Here is a 25,180-nt window from a genome sequence, read left to right on the forward strand (position 1 = left end):
TTTTTGCTTATCTGAACAAACAGCAAAGAAAACACATTATTTTGAAGCTTGAAGTTCAAAATCACCTCCTGTACTGTAAAGTTGCGGAGGAGTACCTTTTCCAATTTGGAAATTATCGGCTATTTCGTCATTTAAAACACAAATGCATCTTGCATTTCAAGTGCCAAAAAAATTAAAAACTAATTCGCCGTTGCCGGGGATCGAACCCGGGTCACCCGCGTGACAGGCGGGAATACTCACCACTATACTACAACGACTTTGTTGTTGGCAGTTCTAGGAAATTATTTTTTATTTATTTACTTCCAGTGTTTAAAAGGAAGAGAAGTAGAGAACTTCCCATGAATGTGCAGTACACATATGAATATATATAATAGAAGATGGACTCTTCCACATATATATATATATATATATATATATAGGACACTCATATGGGGCACCATGGTGCCCGGGCACCATGGTATCTAATGCACAAAATCACTCAAATTTTTCAAAATTTTCAAATTGTGAGTATATACCTAGTTATAATAATTTGATTTATACCTATACTTATCAACAAAACAACTCAAATTTAACTTTATTTCACAATCCATGATTACATACCTAACAAATTATATGTATGGATGCTATATACCTAGAATCAAAATCTAACAAAAACAAGTTCAAATTCAGTTCAAACTTGCTTTAAACTAGTTAGTAAAGTAGTTAATGTTAATACCTAAGTAATTGAAAAAGTTTCATTCTCATTTGAATTGGGTATATACTCAATTTCAACAATGGTGCCCGGGCACCATGGAGCACCAAACAAATTTACTATATATATATATATATATATATATATATATATATATATATATATATATATATATATATATATATATATATATATATATATATATATATATATATATATATATATATATATATATATATATATATATATATATATATATATTGGATGGCACCTTCTCTTTCTATTCCCTCTATGCCAATATATAAAATCCTAGTACTGGATATAAATCATCCAAGTATTATGATATGACCTCCATTACTAAATACTTATACATTGAAATTGAGAGATTACGCCCTATATAATGTCCAACTTACTTTTACTTCTACTCTTCGAAACCAATAGCTCACTCACTCTGTCTCTCAATTATTGACTTGGAAGGCTCTTATTAATTCCTTGTTGGTGGTCACGGCTAAAATTTAAGTTTTACTTCCTTCGTTTTACAATGTAAGTCATTCTAACATTTCCTACATTTATATTGATGTTAATGAATCTAGACATGCATATCTATCTAAATTTATTAACATCAATATGAATGTGGAAAATGCTAGAATGACTTACATTGTGAAACGGAGGGAGTGGAACTTAATTTTAATTTTAGAGTCAGTTTTAGCTTTTTTTTACCTAGTCTATTTTCTACTACCGTTTACTTTTAAACCACATGATATAGATATAAAGGTTTAAACCGTAAATTATTTTGATTGTTTTGTTCATTTTTCTACCTTTATCTCAACCAATCAGAGCCAATTGGCTCACGGCTGTGGAATTTACTGGCTGAGGTATCCACTTCAGTACTACCCCATCTGAAAAGTTTTCCATACATTGATTGAATGGACAGAAATGCAAGAGGTAGGGGCCTGGGAGAATCACCAATAAAGCCTGTCAATCCAACGTTTACAAGGACAGTTTGGCTGTTTTCGCCGAATCATGAGGCAGGGTACTCCAGCATCCTATGGTGAACAGTGAGTAACCCATAAGAAGAGGATTGGGATCAGGTGCAGTCACTAACTTTGGCAGTAGCAACTAATCCAACCATCCAACTAGTAAGGAACGTTCAGACTTAATTGCCTCCTTCCTCATTTAGCATTTGAACATGAAATACTAGCACAATTATTTTTCATTTGACAAGAAATTTAGTACTACTTATTTAGATGTTTAAAAGAAGCTTGGCATTTATTTTAAGGGCTTGAAGTAGAGCTCATATTTTGATGTAACTCCTTTAACCTTTTTTTTATGTGACTCATGCTCTGTTCAACTAAGAAGCATTAATCCTATTGTTTTTTCTTTACAGTTTCTTTTTTTCCTGAATGGAACATTTTCTTTAAAAGTTATCAATAGAAGCTTCACACTGATTTACGGGAAGATTTTGGAGTAGTAGTTTAGTTTTTTTCTTTTGACTCAGTGGATGCATTATTCCCAAACACAGGGAAAAGTTAAACTCACTAGCTCATTTGTCAGTGCTATGTACAATTGTGCAAAATATTATTGAGTGAAGTATGTGTGCATTTTGTTTATAAACTACATTTGATTTCTCTTAAATTTGAGAAAGTTGAGATAAAGAAAACGAGAAAACATTTCATGTTCAAATAGCTAAAAGGAGGGAGCAGAGACAATTAATCCTGGACGTTCCTTACCTATTGGATGGTGGATCAGTGGCTACTGCCAAAGTTGCAGTCGTGACTGCACCTGATCCCAATCCATAAGAAGAAAGAAGAAATGTAAATCTTTTTGCCAATAATAATAATAATAATAATAATAATAATAATAATAATAATAATAATAATAATAATAATAATAATAATAATAATAAGTGGTAGGAGTAGTACACGTTCCGTCCCAAAATATAACATTTTTTTACATTTAGAACTTATTCAAAAATATAATAATTTCTTTCTAAACCAAACACATCATTCAAATTCACCACTTACTTTTTTTCTCAACCAATCATAATCTCCTTCCATTTATTTCACCTACATTTTTTTTAATACATATGTCCAAACCGATAACTTTTTATATTTTAGGACGGAGATAGTAATTTTCAAACCACAAGTTCCACCGCTACATTTGCTCCATCTCTCGATCACACACACACACATATGCCATGAGCTTGTCAAGGGCTCAAGGCCATATAACCCCAAACACCCACCAGTCCTGAATCCTGATACAAAGATACGCAAATTTTACGTAGTAGAGGCATCATTTCAACACTTGAGAGGAAGTAGAGGCATAAAGTCCACTAAACAATGCCGCGGATTTAGGAGATTTTTTTAGCATCGGATTAGCAACGAACGGACAATACTATCAATTTGCCACAGTTTGGGCGAATAGTCTGAGTTTACGCAGTTTTTACACTGTGGCACTGTGCTCATTTTACTCGATTATGTGCATATTTGTCATTATGCCTGAACTTTTTTCAGCTATGACAGCAGAAACTCAGCAGATTATCCCCAGACATCAACATGACAAAACAGTTGTTGGCTGTGTACACCCCCAAGGTGTAAAGGCCGGGTTAATATAATCCTTTATCTTAACAAAAGAACATGACAAAACAGAGGATTTTAATCAGGCGGCCACTGTTATACAGTAGCTTGCGAGTTGTTGTCTATGAAAACGAGACGTAGGTACGTCCAAACTTAAAAGAGGCCGAGACAGTGAGACATAAGTAAAATAGGCGAAGTTGGTAATGTCTTCTGTTTGAGCAATACTCTCACATCACTGTATCACAAAATAAATTCATTTTTTATCTATTCTATACATACCAATAGAAAAAAAGAACTATAATATTCTCACTTTATCAAATTGTAATAGAATTATTCTATACTCTAGCTATCTGTTTCCAATGTGTTTATAAATTTATTTTAGAATAAATAGGAAGAGAAAAAAAATAATCTTTTTTTTTCTGAGATACTATAGTAGACATGAACGTGAGCTCAGCTTCAGTGGTCACAACTCACAACCTGCAACGACGTAAAAGCCACGGAGAAAGCAACAAATCTACCTCTGAATCGTCGAAATACGGAACCATAAACACATGTTTGGCATATAGAGTTAATGTAACCTCGTACAACTGCAGCACAAGTGGCCAGGCTCCATTACTTCATCGGGGTATTATACGGTGGGTAATTTCTTCACCTCTTTAAAAATACATGAATGTTTAGACAGTTTTTTGGACCATGTATTAAATGTTGACATTCATTAAGTTTCTCTCTATAAATATCTAATTTATCATTACGATAAAGCATAGTCCGTTTCACAGAAAATCAAACTAAATGTGAATAAGACATAACCTAGCTAGTATAATAAATCTAGATAACCTCTTATTCAGATTTGTTATACTATGGCCCTGTTTAGTTCTCAAAATAAAAATTTTCACACTGTCACATCGAATGTTTGGACGCATGTATGGAGTATTAAATGTAGGGAAAAAAAACAATTACACAGATTGCGTGTAAATTGTGAGACGAATCTTTTAAGCCTAATTGCGCCATGATTTGATAATATTGTGCTACAGTAAACATTTGCTAATGATGGATTAATAAAATTAGACTTAATAAATTCGTCTCGCAGTTTCTTGGCAGAATTGCAATTTGTTTTGTTATTAGACTACGTTTAATTCTTCAAATGTGTGTCCGTATATCCGATGTGATAACCAAACCTAAAAATTTTTCCCAACTAAATAAGGCCTATGTTACTTTCTCCTTTCATGCGTTTGATCAATGCATTTGTGCATGGCAGCAAGACCAAAGAGGAGAAGAAAAGACACCGTTCCTTTTCCGGGCTTTATGGCATGCATATGAATGACCAATTTTACCGTCCTTTAAAAGCTAATATGAGATATCACCTTTTCTATTATGAATTTGGTATCTCGTATAAGGTACCGAATTTTACACGAAATTTTTAGTACCCCATGGTACCTTCTCAACAACTGTAAAATTACTCAGCATGAATAGAGAGGGAGTAAACCCCATCTAATTCTAAGCTGGTTTTTTTTATAGTATGGAGGGGCATAGTATACGGTAATAATCGGTTCAATAATTCCAAACCGAGCCACACACGTGAAACAGTTTCATGTGATGAGTTCAGTGGATCGGAGTGCAGAGACTCTCTGCACGCACTGCATTCAGCAGCTAGCTCGGAGCTTAATACTACCTCCATATTTTAATTTTAATGTACAACGTCGTTAACTTTTTTATAACGTTTGACCATTCGTCTTAATAAAAAAATTATGTAATTATTATTTATTTTATTATGATTTGATTCATCATCAAATGTTCTTTAAGCATGATATAAATATTTTCATATTTGCATAAAAAATTTGAATTAAACGAATGGTCAAATGTTGGTCGAAAAGTCAACGGCGTCATATATTAAAATAATACGGAGGAAGTACTAGCCTCGGACTAGCGATGTGTCCTTCTCCCAGCCGCTTGTTGTTACGGCCACATCGATCGATCGATCGATCGCTGCAGCTGCAGCTGCTTCGCCGACCGATGATTCGCCGACGAGGACGTACGACGACGACGACTTCATTGCGGGCGTCTCATGATTCGCCGCCGCTAGCTTGCGATCGAGCACGTCGTCGTCGTCCTCGTCTCCGTCGTCGCCATCGTCGTCGTTGTCGTCGTCGCCGTCGATTGATTGGTGATTGAATTGATGGATGGGGGTGGTCAGTGGCGTTGGCGCCTCCGCGTCGACGGGAGAAAGAGAGAGAGAGAGTGGAGTGAGGATGATGGATTAGGATCTGTTCAGGAGGAGGCGGCACGTAACACAATGTTCGCATTAACGCGTGATTAATTAAGTATTAGCTATTTTTTTAAAAAAATAATAGATTAATATGATTTTTTAAGCAACTTTTGTATAGAAACTTTTCGTAAAAAACTTTTGTAGCAACTTTTGTATAGAATCTTTGCTCCAAATGTGATCTCAAGGTGGCGTCCGTGCGTGCATATGTGTGGCCGAGGAAGGAAGACGTCCGTTCTTCCCACGTGCCGGTGGCCGTTTCTCCCCCCGACCTTTTCATGTTTTTAAGTTCTACTCCCTTCATTTCGAGTTAAAAGACGTTTTTACTTTAAGTTGGATCAGGTTTGTAGAAAAAAGTAGCTAGTAACATTTTCAACCCAAGACAAATTTATTATGGAAATATATTCAATTATTGATTTGATGGAACTAATTTAGTATTATAAATATTATTATATTTGTCTATAAACTTAGTTAAACTTAAAATAGTTTGACTTTGACTAAAGTTAAAACGTCTTGTAACCTGAAACGGAGTGACTACCTTCGTTTTCATATTAAGTCGCTTTGATTTATAAGTCAACTATGTTCAAATTTAATTAAATTTATAGAATAATTAAACAACATGAAAATAGCTTTATTATATCTAGCATTAAATGTATATTTATAATATGTTTGTTTTATATTAGAAATGTTTGATTCGAAAAAATAAGCCAGATCATCATATAATATGAAATGGAGGAATTTGAAAACTTCAACTCATCGGTGCCTTCCTCGGTCAATTATGGTGCAGTGGTTAGCTGGTACTAGTACGTATCATGATGTTGATCGTGTACCTCGTATTATCCTTGACCAAGTGAATATTGATGTGCCATCCAATGTACCTGTCCAAGAATATGGATCCATTCAAAAGGACATAAAAGAATATAGAGTGTTGCCGTTCCCCGGCATTTCCATCGGAAGGAGGACTGTAATTACCCACCGTACCCTTCAATCGCGAAAACAACCTTACACATAAATTTCTTCTTAAAGATATTTAGATGGTATACATGAAAATCACGTGTGTAGATTTATCTCAGAAAGTACTTTTACAAATTGTGATTTTATTAGGTTTCTAAAAAAAATGCAATACGAAGTATTAGCGGAAACAGTATTTTTAAGACTATGTCAGAATTGCTTTTTGTTTGATGGGAGGGAGTCACCGCTAGAAAATCGATTTTTCATGGCGTTTATCTATTTTTTTTCTCTGACGTCTATAAGCGAAAACCGCCAGCGAAAATTTAACGAGGGATGAGGTGCTAAGAACTGCCAGCGAAAAAATTCATTTTCGTTAGCGGCCGGGATAAGAGAACCGCTTGTAAAAATAGAGGTCTTTTTAAAGCGGGCCTCTTAAGTGACCACTAGATAAAATCAAAATTTCGCTGGTGGTTGCCAAGGAGCGCCGACCGCAAGAAGTTATTCGCTATATTAAAACACCAAGTGCGGACTCCATTTTATCCACTGACTAGTCACTCCATCTTATCCTCTTCTCCTCACCACCTCCCTCCAGATTCATCTCACCCCACCTCTCGGCTCTCAGCTGACACGGCGGATAAGATGACGGCGATAGCGGACCGCGACTGCGGCGACTGTGAAATCGACGCGCGCAAAAGCCGGGCCTCCCCCCTCCCCCTCCCCCTCCCCCGCGCGCTGCGATAGGAGGCCCAGATCTGGGCGGAGGGGAGACGACCGGTGGGTGGCGGCTGCGGTTCGTCCACGGTGAGCTCATGCATGGGGGCAGCGGCGCGCTTGAGGGGACAACGGCGGTGGGCCTGGAGCCTGTGAAGCATGTGGGCATGGAGGTGGCGGAGGAGGCAGCGGCTGGATCCAGTTTGGCGGTGGCGGGGGCCGGATCCAACTCCGTCCCCGTCTTGCCTTCCTTTTCTTCGACAGCGCAGACAGCGGGAGGCGCCGTGGGCATCATATCCGGCCGCCGTGACGGGCTCCCTCCCCACCGCCGTGACGAGCTCCTTCCCACAGAGGGTGACGAGATTGGCGGTGTCGAGCTCTCTCCCCTCTCCACCGGCGAGATCGAGCCGCCGCCACCTCTATCGGCGCGGATCCGGCCTCGTTCTTGCCAGATCTGTGCGGGGATGACAAGGGCAAGGAGGAGACGACGACCTCGATGGTGGCAGTGACCGCGAGGAGGAGGAGGCCGCCGCAAGCCGGTCATTGGCGAGGCCCAAGACCATGTGCAGCGTGCATCGGGAGGGCAGATCTAGCATCGGCGATTGTGCATGTTCAATAGTTGAGATTTGCTTATATTTTGTGGAATTTGTGCTTGTATTTGTGGCATGTTCTTGGATTTGATTTGCAATGTGGAATGGGAATGCAGGGTTGTTGTATCTGGCAATTTTCAATTTTTCTTTAATTTTCTTTGCTGGTGGTCAGAGAACAGATGCATTAACATATTTTCAATTTTTTTAACCAAAAAAGAGCTTCGCTGGCGGTCGTCTTAACACTACGTAAGCAAAAATGGACTGTTGCCAGCAGCCCATGTAACAGAACCGCCAACGAAAATATGTTTTTTGGCTGGCGGTTAAGTTCCGAATGTGAAAACGTTTATTTTCTCTACCCTTTGGTTTCAGGCGGTTAACCTAACTGCCAGCAAAAATCAGCAAAGACTGATTTTGGCCGACAGAAAAAACCATTTTTTAGTAGTGAGTAAGGCTGGCAAAAATCAAAGACTGATTTTGGCCGACAGAAAAACCATTTTTTAGTAGTGAGTAAGGCTTCGTTTGAGAAGGCAGGTTGCATGTTCTCGTATAACTAGAACAACCATTAGAGCATGATTATTAGCCATTATAAACTTAAAAAGTAGAGTTCTTTGATTTTTTTTAAAAAATATGTAAATATTTTTTTTTCACAAAACACAATGTTTAACTATTTGGAAAGTATGATAACGGAAAATAAGAAAATTGTCATTATTGCTGAAAAGAACTCAAACTAATTCACCTTATACATTTTTCATTTCAACAGAAAGCACATACTAATACAACTACTCATCAGTTTTTGTGTGAGAGGTGGACAAAGATCTCGAACTTGTGAGCTCCATTTAGTCTCACATGGCTTGGTTTCACTCATAAGACAACACGTTTCGAGAATGAGTATAGCCCAAGCTAGCTGGCGAGCCCACTCATTTAACTCATAGCACATTATTAGTCTAGTGGTCAATCTAGTTAAAGAAAGCCGAAGTTCCCAACCTTTCCTCGCACCCTGTCTCCTATTCCCTATCTCAGCCATGCTCCTACCCACAACACTGCTTTCTTCGGTTCAACACATGTCATACTTGAGGCTGCACGTAGGCATGTCGACTCCACCAATTGAAGGCATCTCTAGCCTCCACCAACTCGTCGTGTTGCCTCTCTGCTTGACCAAACTATAGAAAGTCGCTGCTCCTTGGTGTCGCTAGCTTGTGCTAACAAGCACAATGTGCGAGTTGCCACTCACCTCTCGCAAAGTTGGTGCGGCTGGTGCCCAATGACCTGTCGCGCGCCTTGTTGGTCTCGACTCCTAGTTGCCACTCTTCTCGTCGGCTCCTCCAATATCCTCTCACTCCTCTTCATCTCTGAAAGTATTTTTTGTTCATAGGCTCACGAGCCAACTAGAGGTCAAGAAGAAGTTGAGCCAAGCCGAGCTACTCTTTTAGCTTGTGATGCTAATTTCAGCAGAGCCTAGCTCGGCCCGACTTGTTTTCACCCCTAAGTATGCTAATCAAGTATATGCGTTTGGTGCCATTATATTTACTCTATTTTTTTCATGCTAGCTGCATGTGTGAAGACATCGCTATTGTTTTTTACTCCTACCACATCATCTTAAGTGATAGTCCCGATAACTTTTATCCATGAGATAGCCTACCATGTCATAAAACACCTTGAATCTTTCCACGTTGCTTGTAACATTGAATGATAAGGTGGAGGATATATGCAAGGGGAGAGATGATAAATCGCCTAGATCTCATGCAAGATGCAACCTTTGCACAAGATCTAAGGAAAATACAAACAGTAGTGGGAAAACATCGTCTGTGTGGTGGTGAAGTCGTGGGTACGTGACTTCAGAAATAGCTAATATGGTTCAAATTCTGGTTCCAATAAACATTCCACACACACGGATGTACTTTCAATAACATTATAGTGGGACCAGGGATGTGCTTCTGGTTTGCGAGTGAGAGGCACATTTGTGGGTGTGTGAGCATTGGGAGTGGGAGGTATTCATGGATGTGGGAGTGTGGTCTGCATGCCCACGCGTCTTTCGTGTACTCACTCCGTAGCCCCCCCTCCCCCCTCACAAAAAAAATAAAAATAAAAATCTGGATACACATGTGTCCAGATTGATCTCTGGAGTTTGATTTATTTTTGGGATAGAGGAGTATAATCCAAAACAAAAGGAAGGTGAGAGCAAACCAATATGTATATTTTCATAGTTTGTTTATCAAAGGTTGCTCTAATTTATACATATTTTTCGTTGAAATGGCTCCATCGCTTGTTTGTTAAAGGCCATGATTATTTTCCATTATCTTTAAAAAAATATTTCAACATGAATTTAACATGGTAATCCTTTTAGACATGGCTAACATTCGTTTGTGTAGCCAGTGGCGGAGCCAGGATTTTAAAGTTGGGTATTTCCGTCTAAGCGCTGAGCCGCTAGCTGCCCCTGCCCCTCGCGGCCACCGGCCACCCAATCGGCCTGACCGCCTGAGCTTGGCGGAGTGGCGGGCGCCACCCCTCCGCGGTAGCACGGTCCAGCTTCCGCCGCCGGTTGCCGCCTCGCCGCGCCGCCACCTGGGGTTTGGAAATGGGGAGCGGCGCGAGGGAACCGAGCTAGGGAGGGATGGGTCACGGAGGGAGAGGGAGAGGGGGCCGTATGGAAGAGTGGTGGCTAAGTGGGTCAGCTGATGTCTGATGGGTCATGACGGAGTGGGTCGGGTTGGTAGGAGGCGTTGCAAGAGGCCAGTTGGACTGTGTTTGGATCGAAGAATTGAGGATTTAGGTGCACTAATATGTGTACATGTGTATATACTAAAAGTATACTTGTTTTTTGATAAAAAAGTTGGGTATTCCCGGGAATACCCAGGAATCATGGTAGCTCCGCCCCTGTGTGTAGCCAAAGGTCATTTACCTATCTGCAATTTTGCAATCAACCACGGTAGCATAGCAATACAAAGCCACAAGGTAGTTCATTTTTCTTGGGCTGTGGAGACCAGTTAATCTATTACTCCCTTTGGTTCTATATTAATTAATGTTTTAGACAAGGTTAAGGTTAAACTTTTATAACTTTGACCATCAATAACTTTAAAAATATTTAGTTTAAAGAAACTAGAAAAACATATATAGATTTGTCTTTCAAAACACTGTAATAAAAGTAAACATGTATTTATTTATTGTATATATTATAATAGAAAAATAAGATCCAAGGTATATCTTGTAGAGCGTGTCATTGTCCAAAGCGTCAATTAAAATGAAACCGGAGGGAGTATCTTAAAAAAAAAAAGTCTAGCCTTTTTCTACGGTCTTGTTGTCCGCTCCTTCTATTGTTGCAACACGAACTCTCTTAAAAAAAAGAAAAAAAAATCTTTCAACACCAACAAACAAACGCTGGTACTCCCAGTACGTGTATTGTACTACTAGGTAGTACTCGGTGCCAAACAGTTTGGCGGCTATACGGAGTTGAGTAGTACAAACAGAAATACTCGTATCGTATCGGAATTTCTAAAAAGAAAAAAATAAAATAAAAGAAAAACCTGTACTGGCAGGTGGGCCCCACCCGCCCGCTTCGACGACCACACGTGGGCTCGCCACGTGTCATCCGGCGTCTCGTTTCCTTGTACCCGACACCCCCCTACGTTGTGGAAAAAGAAAAACCCATCCCTCACGCGAGCCCACCGCACCCGCAGTCACAGACAAGCGGGCCCCATCCGACCCACCGACCAATCCCGAGCGCGAGCCCGCGGGTGCACGGGTTCGCGCGCGCCGCGTGGCCCGTGGGCCCCACCGGGCCAGGGCCGCGGTAACGACCTCTCTCCTGATCCGACGGCCGGGATCCCTCCACGCCGCCCCGAAACCGCCTCGGCCAATCGGAAATCGACAACGAGGCACTCGAAACCGCCCTGGTATGGCCACACCGCATTCCACCCCCATCTAAAACCGCCTTCCCTCCCCCTCCCTCTCTCTTCCTCCCCCCATTTCCATCTTCCCCGAGCTCTCCACCCTCCACCCGCCACCGCCACCGCCGCCTTCGCCGCCGCCGCCGCCGCCGACGACGATGGGGAGAGGGCCGGTGCAGCTGCGGCGGATCGAGAACAAGATAAACAGGCAGGTGACCTTCTCCAAGCGGAGGAACGGGCTGCTGAAGAAGGCGCACGAGATCTCCGTGCTCTGTGACGCCGACGTCGCGCTCATCGTCTTCTCCACCAAGGGCAAGCTCTACGAGTTCTCCAGCCACTCCAGGTACGCACGCGCTTAGCTCCTCCTCCTCCTCCTCCTCCTCTCCGCGACCTCCCGCCTACCTACGTAGTACGGCCCATGCCCGTCGCCTTTCCTCGCCGCGCGCGCGCCATGGGCGAGCTCGCGGAGCTCCCCGTTCCTGGGCGGCTTGTTGATGCGTTCGATTTCGTTTCGTACGGGTTCCTGCCTTGTGTTCGATCGTTTCCGCTGCGGAATGCGAGGGGGCTGGTGGTGTTGGTGCGTGTACGATTGCTATTATTTCGTGCTGATTGATTTCTCTCATGTGCTCTCTGATTGCACATACGGTTCATGGCTTTGTACGTGTTCGTTCGTGCGATTGCTGCTTAGCTCGGGATGGAGTTGCTCGCGAAGTCTAGCTAGTTGTAGGTTGCTTGTGTCCCCTGGATTACAGCTCTCTATGTGATGCTGGCATGCTGCTGCTGCTGCTGCCATGCATATCAGAAGCTAGTAATATACAGTGGTGGTACATGCACTGTTGCTGATTTAGCTTTATATGCTGCTCAGTTTTGTTCTTGGGGACTCATCAATCATCGTAGCATTGGTGAACACGTTCACTTCCATTTTTTTTTGTATAAAAAGGAATGGAATAATAGGTGAAAAAAAATTCATGTGCTTCATCAGTACGGGCGGAAAGAAAGATATGTTTAAATTTTAATTAGTGTGCTTATCTAGGTTTATCATATGCTTATACTCTTGTGTACTGTAGCATATACAAGTGATGCTTATTACCAAAGCCTAGCTAGGCCGGTAAACTTGTATTATTTGTCTCGTTATTTCTGGAAATCATTAGAGCAGCACTTCAGTTGAAATATGCACGGACGCCTTGCTAATTAAGCGGCTCCTCTAACCAGGCCAGTAAGGTCTTAAGTTACTGACAACTCCTGGACTGGTATAAATGGCGCGGCCAGCTTTACATGACATATGGTTTGATACTTTTGTTTAGTTAATTTCGAGGTGGAATATAAGGTGACCAGCTTACTTAACTTGTTCATTTGATGCATTCGGTTTCATTTCCCTTTTTTTTTTTAAGATAATGGGAAGTAAATTAATACCCGGCCTTGCTTTAACTGAAACTACAACTTTCTTTTGTCCCTTTAGTGTGTACTGTCACCAAGTTAGCTATACATGGTGCAAGTTGCCATTGCCCATTGCTATTAACTTGCTCTCACAAATTGGGGTGTTTATTTCTTGAAATGGATTTTTTAGGACAACAATAAACTGATTGACATAGCTATACTGTTCAAGTATAACCATGTTTATGGTTTTCAATTAAGCAAACTGCTTATGTTTATGCTAATATCTTTTGTTTAATGGGAGGAATTTAAATATTTCATTATTGGTATTCCTATACTCTATTATTTCATAATATTTGGCAATTTTGACCGGTGATTGCTTCAGTTTAACCATTAATATCTTTTAAAATTTATGATTATGATGGATGGGATTTATATCTCTATATTTACCATTACCATGTAACATACTTTAATAATATGTTACATAATCTAATACTAAAAGTTTATTTATAAAATTGGAATGGCCAAACTAAAACAATGCGAACTTAAAATCACCAAGTATTATGAAATGGAGGGAGCATAATATCAGTAGCTCGTAAGGGAAAAAAGGGACCTAAATGATGCCTTTTGTGATAAATATAATTTCAAATTTGCAAAATTTTTGGATAGGCAACAATACTCTCTCATTATTGTGTTAGTATTAAGGTCAAGCTACTTCTATGCTACCAAATACTCCTTCTGTTCCTTTTTTTATTTCTTGTCTAGGATATTGACATTATCCCTAACACACATCTTTCTTTGTATGATCATCTACTCATAAAATAGTTAAAATATAACTACATTATTCAATTATGAATCTATGAATGTTATTTTTATACACCGAGTTGGGAACTATTCTAAACTCTCGAGGGGACATCCCCTCATTATCTGCATGTTATCCAAACGGTTGTGAAAAAAATTGAAAAAAAATAAACAAGATAGATTAATATGTGATAAATCACTCCACAAACATGCAAGGACAAATTCAAATTCTACAAGTTGCAATGAAAAAATTAAATTTGACCGTGAATATACATTAACTAGCCATAGTTTAATTTTTTTTTGTTGTAACTTGTAGAAGTTGAATTTGAACTTGCATGTTTGTGAAGTAATCTATCACATATTAATCTATCTTGTCGATTTTTTTTTAAAAAAATCATAACCATTTAGATGACATGCAAAAAACGAGGGGATGTTCCCTTGAGAGTTTAGAATCCATTCTCCAGTGAGTTGATGTTGAGATTTGATTACACATTTCAAAACGACTTTTATTTGTTAACGAAGGGAGTAATGTGGATTCACCATATGTACTAATGTTATTAAGGCCAGATAATCCTTTTTTTAATCATTCTAATTAGATATAAACTTACGACGAAGAACATGAATGGATAAAGTTTCAGCCAACAAATACAAATGTTTTTCAAAGTGCTATTTCTGATGCATAATTTTTGTAGCAGTTATGATTTAAATTTATACATGGATAATTTGAATAATGGATCCTACTTTTGTAGTTGTCACCTGACAAGCCTTAAGAATTATTGAGGGTACAAAAATTATAACTGTGCATTTGTTTGATATTGCTCTAAGACTATGCTTGGCATCATCTTTTGATGCATTGGTCAAACCAAAGCATAATCATGTGATACTTCTTCTGTAGTATGGAAGGGATCCTTGAACGCTACCAGCGTTACTCGTTTGATGAAAGAGCCGTACTGGAGCCAAATACTGAGGACCAGGTAAAAAAACATCCCTGACTGTTGGAGAACTATCTCCGGCTGTTTATTTAACTAGCTGGTTAGTTATCTGATCTTGATATTCATTTTCTCCTAGGAAAACTGGGGTGATGAATATGGAATTTTGAAGTCCAAACTGGATGCACTTCAGAAGAGCCAAAGGTACTGCAAACTTTCTTAAGAAATTTTCACTTTGGTAACAAGATTATGCTAACTTGAGTTGGTCTATCTACTGCTCAAGGCAACTCTTAGGTGAACAATTGGACACACTAACAATAAAAGAACTCCAGCAATTGGAACATCAACTGGAATATTCTCTGAAGCATATAAGATCAAAAAAGGTGAAATTTGTGTCCATTATGCACTGTTGACTGAGGGATCAAATTTGCTTGATTTAATTATTTCCAACTAATCTTTGAAAACATCATTACTTTCCTTTTTGTTTTTCTTTTGCAGAATCAGCTTCTGTTTGAATCAATTTCTGAGCTTCAGAAGAAGGTAGGTTACCCTCAATGTGGCTCCTTAAATAGCAATGTAGCAGTCTGTTTATACCATATTGTTTTGGAGTATTAAAGTTGCATTCAAACAATTTTCAGACAACTAACTCTTCTTGCCTTCTACCAGAATATATTCATGTAAAACATGTCTTTTGGCAATTCTAGAAATTCCATTATAAGAAGAAATCATTAGTCAATTTGAATCACCTAAGGAACTAACGAGAAGCCACTTGTCTTGGTCATATTGTGGGAAATGCACAATGTTGTCAAATGGGTATAACAGGAAAGTCGCCATCAATGTATATATTCTAGGGGAGAGAGAACAGACTAAGTCAGACTACGTTGTAAAATTGAACATTCTACGGGAAAATAAATCTTCGATGCATATGGCAAGGACTTGACCGTTAGCCTTTTACGCAATAATGTATGCATAAACATAGGGAAAAAAAAGGACCTGCACTACTGATTGTTACTGTATCTGATCTGGCAAGTGGCAACAGAGCCATGTTAATATTGTGCTGAGAAATGGACGAAGTTGATATAGGTTCGTGCTGATGAATATTCTTACAATCTGCTATCTTCCTGTCTGCAGGAAAAGTCACTTAAAAACCAGAATAATGTTCTGCAAAAGGTAAATTTCATTCTTGTTTACAACAATGTTTTATATCAGATCACTACAAAAGCTGTATTGGAGGTCAAACCCTTTTGTCTACATTCTTCGGAGCAGCTCATGGAGACAGAAAAGGAGAAAAACAATGCTATAATAAACACTAACCGGGAGGAGCAAAATGGAGCAACACCAAGCACATCATCACCAACACCAGTGACGGCTCCAGATCCCATCCCGACAACAAATAACAGGTACCGCTTTTACTTCCATATATTTTGCCCCTGCACTCACCATAAATAAAACAAAACTCTGTTTTGTTCTTCAGCAAATTTTTATTCTATATTTTTTCTTTTATCAGACTTCCATTATCTATCACAGTTCAGTAGTTTTTGATGGTCTATGCCTAGGAAACTTAATCCGGTGAAATTTGTTCAATCAAATGCTGCCGGTCTATTTCATATGGCTATTGGAAGTTTGGAACAAATAAGCCCAGGCCTGAAAGCGCCTGAACCAAACAGTGAAAAAGCCTCCAAATGGTTTGGTCTCAGCTTGATATATCATGTCTGAACAATAACTTGACGTTAGGAATGATCTAGCATGTTACTACTATTTCATCAACTCCATTGTCTGTTTTAGTTATGCTGTTTTTCCTCATCTTAATTCAGTCAAAGCCAACCAAGAGGATCAGGGGAGTCAGAAGCTCAACCGTCTCCGGCACAAGCAGGCAACAGCAAGCTTCCGCCATGGATGCTCCGGACAAGTCACACATGAAGGCATCTGTTGATCTCAAACGTCACTCCACTCAATGGCCAACATCAACATGTTTCTTCCAACTAAGGCAGCCACTGTTGTGCAATCCATCTTCCAGCGATATTGATATATCGGCATTCGGCATAGCCAATATATATTAATGTAATGTATCTTGTCAAAGCTTCATAGGGTTAATGACGCCTTGAGCTTCTCTGTTCTATATCTGTCTTGTAACGATCTTTGCATATCTGCTGCATTTTTTTTTCTCTCTGATCGATGAGTAGTCCTTGGTCCGAGATTGTAGAGCCGTGTATGTTTCCTCTCGTCGTTGTGCTCTGTATGCAATCGACGGAGATGTGGTTTAACTTGTCTCACCTGCTGTGATTTCCTTTCATCTGTTCTTCAGATGTAAGAAAACGAACAGCGCCACCGCCTTTTCAAGGATTAAAAGAGTAGGATTCAGAACTTTTTTTTTAGAGAGGAGAATCAAAACGCTTCCTGGTTATCTGAAATCTGATGTCAGATGCCTTAAACCCTTGACTGAAAGGGAAGTGGTTATCTGAAATCTGATGTCAGATGCCTTAAACCCTTAACTGAAAGGGAAGAGGTTTGTCAGCTCTGTTTCAAACTGTATCACTGTCATCTTGTCCGAATCTCAAGGAAAAAAAATCTCTTCTCATATACTCCATCTTAAAAAAAACTCAATTTCTGAAGTTTAAATTTTGTCAAAAAAAATCAACTTCTACTGTCCTGCCTATTTTCAGCACGTAAAACGAGAAGTTTTATCCCTTAAATACCGTTTACATATCTATCATCATTACTATTTTTTTTTAAATAATAAGGGACATTTTAGTTGTCTTTACTCCTCACTAAATTTGCATTGGGATGCTAAGAATGCTCTTTTTATGGGACGGAGGGAGTATTGTTCCATAGCAGGTTAATGCTAAGGCTGAGTTCCCGAGGTGGAGTTCATTAACGCACGGAAACAATGTTGTTTATTAACACGTGATTGATCAAATATTAGCCAAAAAAACTTAAAATTTTAATTAATATGAATTTTTAAAACAACTTTGATATAGAAACTTTTTTTAGAAAAATACTTTTTAGCAATTTAAATAGCGTACGTCGCGGAAAAAGAAGGATGTGAGTCGGGAAGAGCACAGTACTAGTATTCGATCTTTTCTGAATGACAGATTTTACATATTTTCCTCTGAACAAATGGCTTTACTTTGTACTCCCTCTGTTCCATTTTAAGTGCGGTCATGATTTTCCGTGCATGATTTTGACCGTTCGTCTTATTTAATTTTTTTAAAAAATAAAAACATAAGTCACATGTAAAGTAATATTCATGTTTTATTATCTCATAACAACAAAATACTAATTATTAAAAAAATTTAAATAAGACGGACAATTAAAGTTGGACACGAAAACTAAACTTATGATTGCACTTAAAATAGAACGGATGGAGTAGTAATACTTGTGGTTGCTTTATTGATTTTGCATATAGTACAACTCGTACTCTTGCGAATCTTATCAATTAGCATCCTCTAGGATAAATTCTCAACTTGTCTAGGAGTATATTTTGAAGTTTTTTGTGTTTGTTTTCTCTGGAAGCTTCACTTCTTTTTCATTACTCTATCAACTGAACATATACATGTACATATGGATATATGTGCCTCTTGGGCCTAGATAGACATACTTCTACATTTACAGCCCAACACTCCCCCTCAAGATGGGCGATAGATATCTATCATGCCCATCTTGTTACACATAGACAAACACTCTGCAACACCTAAAGCCTTTGTTAGACAATCCGCTATTTGTTCTCCAGATATTACAAAGTCTAGCTTCAACATTCCCTCATCTAGTTTTTCCTTTATAAAGAAACGATCTATCTCTATATGTTTTGTTCGATCATGTTGAACAGGATTGTTGGCAATATTGATAGCTGACTTATTGTCACACCATAGCTTCATGCAAGTATTCTTCAACAACTTCAACTCACATAGAAGATTCCTCAACCATAACATCTCACTCAGACCCACCGACATTGCCCTATATTCTGCTTCAGCTGTTGAGCGAGAAACCACAGGTTGTTTTTTACTCCTCCAAGACACCAAATTGCCACCAACAAATACACAATACCCAGAGGTTGACCTTCTATCATCAAGACTGCTAGCCCAATCTGCATCACAATAGCCTTCCAAACTAAGATGACCACTTCTCTTAAACCACAAGCCTTTGCCAGGACTACCTTTCAAATATCTCAAGATCCTATACACGGCATCCATGTGACCACTTCTAGGGTCATGCATGTATCGACTTACCACACTTACTGCATAAGTTATATCCGGCCTTGTGTGACATAAATATATCAGCCGCCCTACAAGTCTTTGATATCTCTCCTTATTCACTGGATCTCCCGACTCAGCACAAAGCTTAAGATTTTGCTCAATTGGTGTAGAGGCCGGTCGACAACTAAGCATACCTGTGTCACTGAGCAGATTCAATGCATACTTTCGTTGTGAAAGTACTATCCCTCTAGGGGATCTTGCAATCTCGATGCCTACTGACCCAAATCCTTGACTTCAAATTCCTTACTTAGATTTTCTTTCAATCTTGCTATCTCTATAGAATCATCCCATGTGATAATCATATCATCCACATACACAGCAAGAATAGTAGTGTGACATCCCTTATGGCAATAGAATACTGTATGATCGCCATTACATTGCTTATAGCCCATACCACACATTGCACGTCTAAAACGATCAAACCATGCTCTCGGTGACTGTTTGAGACCATACAAAGATTTCTTCAATCTCAACACTTTTCCTTTAGTTTGTGAGGTAGCAAATCCAGGTGGGATATCCATATACCTCTTCCTGAAGGTCTCCATGTAAAAAGGCATTCTTGACATCTAGCTGATGCAATGGCCAGTCAAGATTAGTTGCACAAGATATAAGAGTTCTTACCGTGCTCATCTTTGCTACTGGTGCAAAAGTTTCATCATAATCAATTCCATATGTTTGACTATATCCCTTAACCACAAGCCTTGCTTTGTATCTTTCCACCTTTCCATCAGGGTTTTGCTTTATTGTGTATACCCACTTACAATTGACAACTTTCTTCCCTTCAGGAAATGGTACAAGATCTCATGTTTTGTTCTTTTCAAGAGCCTCTAGCTCATCTAGCATAGCTTGATGCCACCTTGAATCTTGCTTTGCTTCTCTCCAATCCTTTGGAATTTGCATTGAGTCTAGTGATGCTACAAAGGCCTTATATGTAGATGACAAAGAGTCATAAGAAACATAGTTGGATATGTTATTCTCATCATCACCTTCATGTTGATCTTCAAAACCATACCTTAGTGGATGTTTACCTGCATTGCTCCTTACACCTTTTCTGACAGCAATTGGCATGTCAGATCCTTTTTCTCTAACTTCTTCATCTTCTCCCCCTGACTCCAAAGACCCTTGCTCATGACTTACATCTTCCTCTACCTGATTATCCTCTTCAACTTGTTGTATTACTGGACACCTTGCTCTCCTTGTGTATACTTGAAGATTTTCCTCTTCATGTGGCTTCCTCCATTCTTGCTCCTGTGCAACAGGACCACCTATAGGACATGGAATTGAACCAATCACAAGCTTTTCCTTCTTTGATTGTTCATCTCCCTTTGGACCCAATATTTCACCTTCCATTTGTTGACCATCATAACCACTAGTTGAATCATCAAGATCAATGAATAAAGAACTTAAATCTGTCTTCTCACCATAGAATGGGACATATTCTCTAAAAGTAACATCCATACTTACAAAGGTTCGTCGTTCTAATGGACTCCAACACTTATACCCCTTCTGGCAAGATGAATAGCCTACAAAGATGCATTTGACAGCCCGAGGATCAAGTTTTCCAATGGAAGGTCTATGATCTCTAACAAAACAAGTGCAACCAAACACTTTTGGTGGAACACCAAATTTATTCTTTCCAAATATCATCTCACATGGTGTCTTCATTCCGAGTATCCTTGATGGTGTGCGGTTGATAAGATAAGTTGCTGTCATTACTGCCTCACTCCACAAGAATTTAGGTACATTCATAGTATACATCAATGATCGAGCTGTCTCCAAAAGATGACGGTTTTTCCTCTCAGCTACTCCATTTTGTGGAGGAGTATCAGGACAAGAAGTTTGATGCAATATTCCTTCTGATGAAAGAAAGCTACTAAATTCATTGTTCATATACTCCCCTCCATTATCAGTTCTAATAAACTGAACCCGAGCATTAAAATGATTTTTAATGTATGCATAGAAATCCTGGAAGCATTTAAGCACCTCATCCTTATGCCTCATAAGATATAACCATGTCATGCGAGAGTAGCAATCAATAAAGGTAACAAAATACTTCATTCCACTCATAGAGACCACAGGTGAAGTCCAAACATCTAAGTGAATTAGCATAAATGGTAACATACTTCGGAGTCCTCTACTCACATATGATGTTCTTGTATGTTTTCCATACTCGCATGCATCACATACTAACTTATGTTTATCCACTCTACTTAGTTCTGTTGGGAACATCTTACTCATAGTTTCAAAAGATATATGCCCTAGTCGACAATGCAAAAGTAATACCTTAGCCTCTTCTTCACTTGTAGAAGCCATCAATGCAAGACATACATCTTCACTTGTCTCCTTTTGATCCAAATACCAAAGTCCATCACGCCTGACGCCAATCCCAAGTTTCTTCCCTATTTGCCTCTCCTGAATTAAACAATTCTCACGATCAAGGGAGATCTGACAATCCATATGATCAACAAGAGAACTTATTGAAACCAAATTCACTGGAAAAGAAGGGACATATAACACTGATGATAAAGTGATTAAAGGAGTACACTGTACTGTACCCTCTCCCTTAACTGAGCATGATGTTCCATCAGCAGTTTGAATTGTTTCTTTTCGTGTAAATGGGTATGGTTTATATGATGCAAATTCTCCACACATACCCGTGACATGTCTAGATGCACCCGAGTCAAGTATCCAATTTGAATGAGAGCTATTGATAGACATAAATGCTTGGTTTGAATTACCTGAGGTAGAATGAACAAGGTTGGCAACATCAACATTTGTAGGTCCAGAAGAACCCTCTTCAAGAGTGACCACATTAGCTCTGTGATCACCTCTATACTCATAACCCCTACCTCTGTTACCTCTACCTGCATAACCTCTTCCACCTCTTGCTCCACCCCTGTCACCAAATCTTCCTCTCCCATAACTAGGCTTGCGAGGAGCACGGCAATCACGCATAAGGTGCCCCATTTCACCACAATTGAAGCACTCCCTAGTCTCTTTACTTTGTGCAACTACATATGTGGCACTTGGTGAAGATGGTGTGACACTAGGCAATACTTTCTTCTTAAGCTCCTCCTGTGCCATAGCTGCAATAGCCTCATCCAAGGTAGGAAGAGTGGTTTGATGAAACATTGCATCCCTTCTCCCTTCAAACTCTGAATTTAGGCCCTTCAAGAACTCAATGACCCTTCTGCGCTCAATCCATTTCCTCATTTTTTGCTATACAATCGGGGTGCTCTAACCCAAGAGGATCATAATGATCCAAATCAGACCATAGATGCTTCAGTTCTGCAACATATTCTGCAACAGAACGCTCCCCCTGTCTCATAGCACTTATCTTCTCTTGTGCCTCCACCATTAGCATTACATTTCCTTCTCCTGAGTAGAGATTGGTGAGAGTTTTCCACATCTCACTTGCACTAGATATGGTCTCAACAGTTGTAGCAATAGCAGGAATAAGTGAAGTCAACAACCACGCTACTACTGAAGAGTTGGTAGTACTCCAAGTCTTCCACTCAACATTTGAAGTGCTCTCAGGCTCCTTTATCTCCCTTGTAACATATTCTTCTAATCCCTTTGTTTTCAAGATCAATAAAGCTCTTTTTGACCAACTCAAATAATTTTTAACACCCTCCAACTTAATGTCATTTTGCATCAACTCAATTTTTTGCATTGTTTCAGTATGAGGAACCACTGCATTACTTGTAGTTGGGGCCTCACTAAGTTTCTTTGCAAGCATGTCCACCAATTTACCCATCACTTGTTCAAGTCCCTGATTTTTCCCCATTTTAATCAAGTAGCAGCAACAAGAACAACACTGATTACCTCAATTTGAAGAAGAAAACACAGCAATAGCACCACTTCCCAGTTTCTCTCAGGTCAGAGTAGCAGCAACACTACTTCAGCAGAACAACAGCAGCAGCAAACCAGAACTGCAGCACCACTAGCACCAAATCCTCAGCTTTCCTCTCTTTTTCCTTGCAACCGCTACAGCACAAGCTTCTCCTTTTCTTCTCAGCGCAGCAACAGCACCAAATCCTCAGCTGCAGATTTCCTCTCCTTCTCCTACTTCTCCTTTTCTCTCTCCTTCCTACCGCACGGGCCTCCTGCCGCAACTCAGCCAGCAAGTGCACGCCCGGTGCCCTCAGCACTTCCACCACGTCGGCTTCCTCTGCCGTCGCTGCCTCTGCTGCAGCTGCAGCAGCCGTCTCCTTCCTCCCTTCGAGCTCTGGCGACCCCTGTCGTCGACGCCGCCGCCGCCGCTCCTCCGGTCACAGCGCCGCAGCCGGATCCTACGCCGACGATCCACGCCCAGCTCAGCTCCCTTGCCACCACCTGGCTCCTCGGCGGCAGCCGATCCGTGCCGCCTCGCCGTGCCACGCTGGTCCGCGCCGCCGCCAGCTTGGGTTCAGCGTCGGCGAGGTCACCGGCGACCTGCTCTGATACCATGAAGTTTTTTGTGTTTGTTTTCTCTGGAAGCTTCACTTCTTTTTCATTACTCTATCAACTGAACATATACATGTACATATGGAAATATGGGCCTCTTGGGCCTAGATAAACATACTTCTATATTTACAGCCCAACATATTTTTCCTGTCTCATCAGTCTCACTCACTCACACACTCACTCCTCACACTACTGAGATCGAGAGATCAGCAATGGCGTTCCCGGAGACCGCGGCGAGGAGAGGCTCCTACCAGGCGGCGCTGCAGCCGTGGCCGCCGGCGCCGGCGCCGACCACAGCTTCGGCCGCCTGTGGGAGCTCGTCATGGCGAGGACCACGGAGCTCGTCGTCTTCCTGGCCGGCCTGCTCCTCTCCGCGGCCGCCGAGGAAGCCGAGACGTACGCTCTTACACCCGCCGCCGGAGACGACGTACGGACACACCGGCGGTGGCTCCGCGTCGCCGCAGTGGTCGTGTGCCCCCCGCCGTGCTCGGCGCCCTCGCGCTCCACTGCCTCCGCCTCGCCTGCTGCTGCTGCTGCGGCGGCGCCGCCGCCGGCGAGAAGTGTAAAATGGACCTACGTACGTGTACGGTGTACGTGTACACCCCGTATATACGTACTCGGATACTCCTGTACGCCATACGGTAACGGTAGTATATACTCCCTCCGTAGTCGTAAAGGAAGTTTTTGACAGTGACACGGTCTCCAAAATATAACTTTAACTTCTTGTTTCTATAAAAATATTTATTTAAAAGTGATATATGTATACTTTTATAAAATTATTTTTTAAGACAAATCTATTCATATAATTTTTACATTTTCAAACTCAACAACTTTAGAGTTATTCATGATTTATATTCCCAATGTTTGATTTAAACATTATACTAAACAACTTTCTTTACGTTTCTTTACGAGTATATAAATAAGGGAGTATATACAAATGTTTTCCTAGTACTACTTACTAGCATATACGTACGCCATGGCCCATGGATGATATTTGCCGAACGTGTACGCATATTTACTTCCGTCCGTACGCTCGGAAATGTAATGTGAATTTTGACTGTCTAATTTTGAACCTTATAACTGACTATCTCAAATAATGTTTAGGTTTCTTTTTGCCATAAATAATGATATTGTTGGATTCATGTTCAAAAGTGCTTTCTAATGACTATACGATTTTCCAACCGTAAGCAAAATAGTGCAAGACTATAGTCAAACTTGCTTATTTAACGGTTAATTAAAATACGTCATATATATATTTTGAACGGACGGGGTACAATATATTCTTCTATTACAATATTCCAAAATTATATGCTGTTTGGCTGCAGCTACTTGCATGTTGAAATTAAGCTAGCCACTTTGCTTGCCACCAGGAAAAGGTATCGATGTCGTCTAGGCTGTGTTCGGCAGATGATTTCCGAACTGGTAATAATATATTTTTTTAAAAAAAAATTCATGAAAAGTTGTTTTAAAAAATCAAATGATTAATTTTTAAAATTTAAAATAGTTAATACCCAATTAATCATACGGTAATGACTTATCTCGTTAAAACGAATCTTCCTAATCTTCCCTTTTCCTTTCCTTTGCTGTACATAACGATCGAAACAACAAGACGAGGCATGAGAAATGGGATAGAAACTTCCTCATGATAGTAACTGTCAAGGTCATCGTTAGTGTTACTGTTCTAGCTAATTGCAAATAATAAGATTATCATTGG

General features: G+C 40.1%; 1 protein-coding gene and 1 non-coding gene across 2 annotated transcripts; one reads left to right on the forward strand and one right to left on the reverse strand.

Moving 5' to 3' along the window:
• Positions 1–185: 185 nt before the first annotated feature.
• TRNAD-GUC (transfer RNA aspartic acid (anticodon GUC)) lies at positions 186–257 on the reverse strand. Its single transcript has one exon. It is a non-coding gene; the product is annotated as a tRNA-Asp (tRNA).
• Positions 258–11,732: 11,475 nt separating this feature from the next.
• Positions 11,733–17,142, forward strand: LOC4343851 (MADS-box transcription factor 18-like). Its single transcript, NM_001422260.1, has 8 exons — positions 11,733–12,006; positions 14,734–14,812; positions 14,907–14,971; positions 15,051–15,150; positions 15,266–15,307; positions 15,899–15,937; positions 16,034–16,167; positions 16,582–17,142. Exons 1-8 carry the CDS (start codon positions 11,822–11,824, stop codon positions 16,685–16,687), a joined length of 750 nt encoding a protein of 249 aa, NP_001409189.1. The 5' UTR covers positions 11,733–11,821; the 3' UTR covers positions 16,688–17,142.
• Positions 17,143–25,180: the final 8,038 nt, after the last annotated feature.

The sequence above is a fragment of the Oryza sativa genome, chromosome 7 (assembly GCF_034140825.1).
Source record: "Oryza sativa Japonica Group chromosome 7, ASM3414082v1".
Classification (NCBI taxonomy): Eukaryota; Viridiplantae; Streptophyta; class Magnoliopsida; order Poales; family Poaceae; genus Oryza; species Oryza sativa.

Excerpts from the sequence above, each read along its gene's own strand:
- LOC4343851 (NM_001422260.1), top strand. The coding sequence starts at position 11,822 with ATGGGGAGAGGGCCGGTGCAGCTGCGGCGGATCGAGAACAAGATAAAC. Across the intron at positions 14,813-14,906 it reads AGCCAAATACTGAGGACCAG|GAAAACTGGGGTGATGAATA; the intron begins GTAAAAAAACAT and ends ATTTTCTCCTAG. Across the intron at positions 16,168-16,581 it reads ATCCCGACAACAAATAACAG|TCAAAGCCAACCAAGAGGAT; the intron begins GTACCGCTTTTA and ends ATCTTAATTCAG.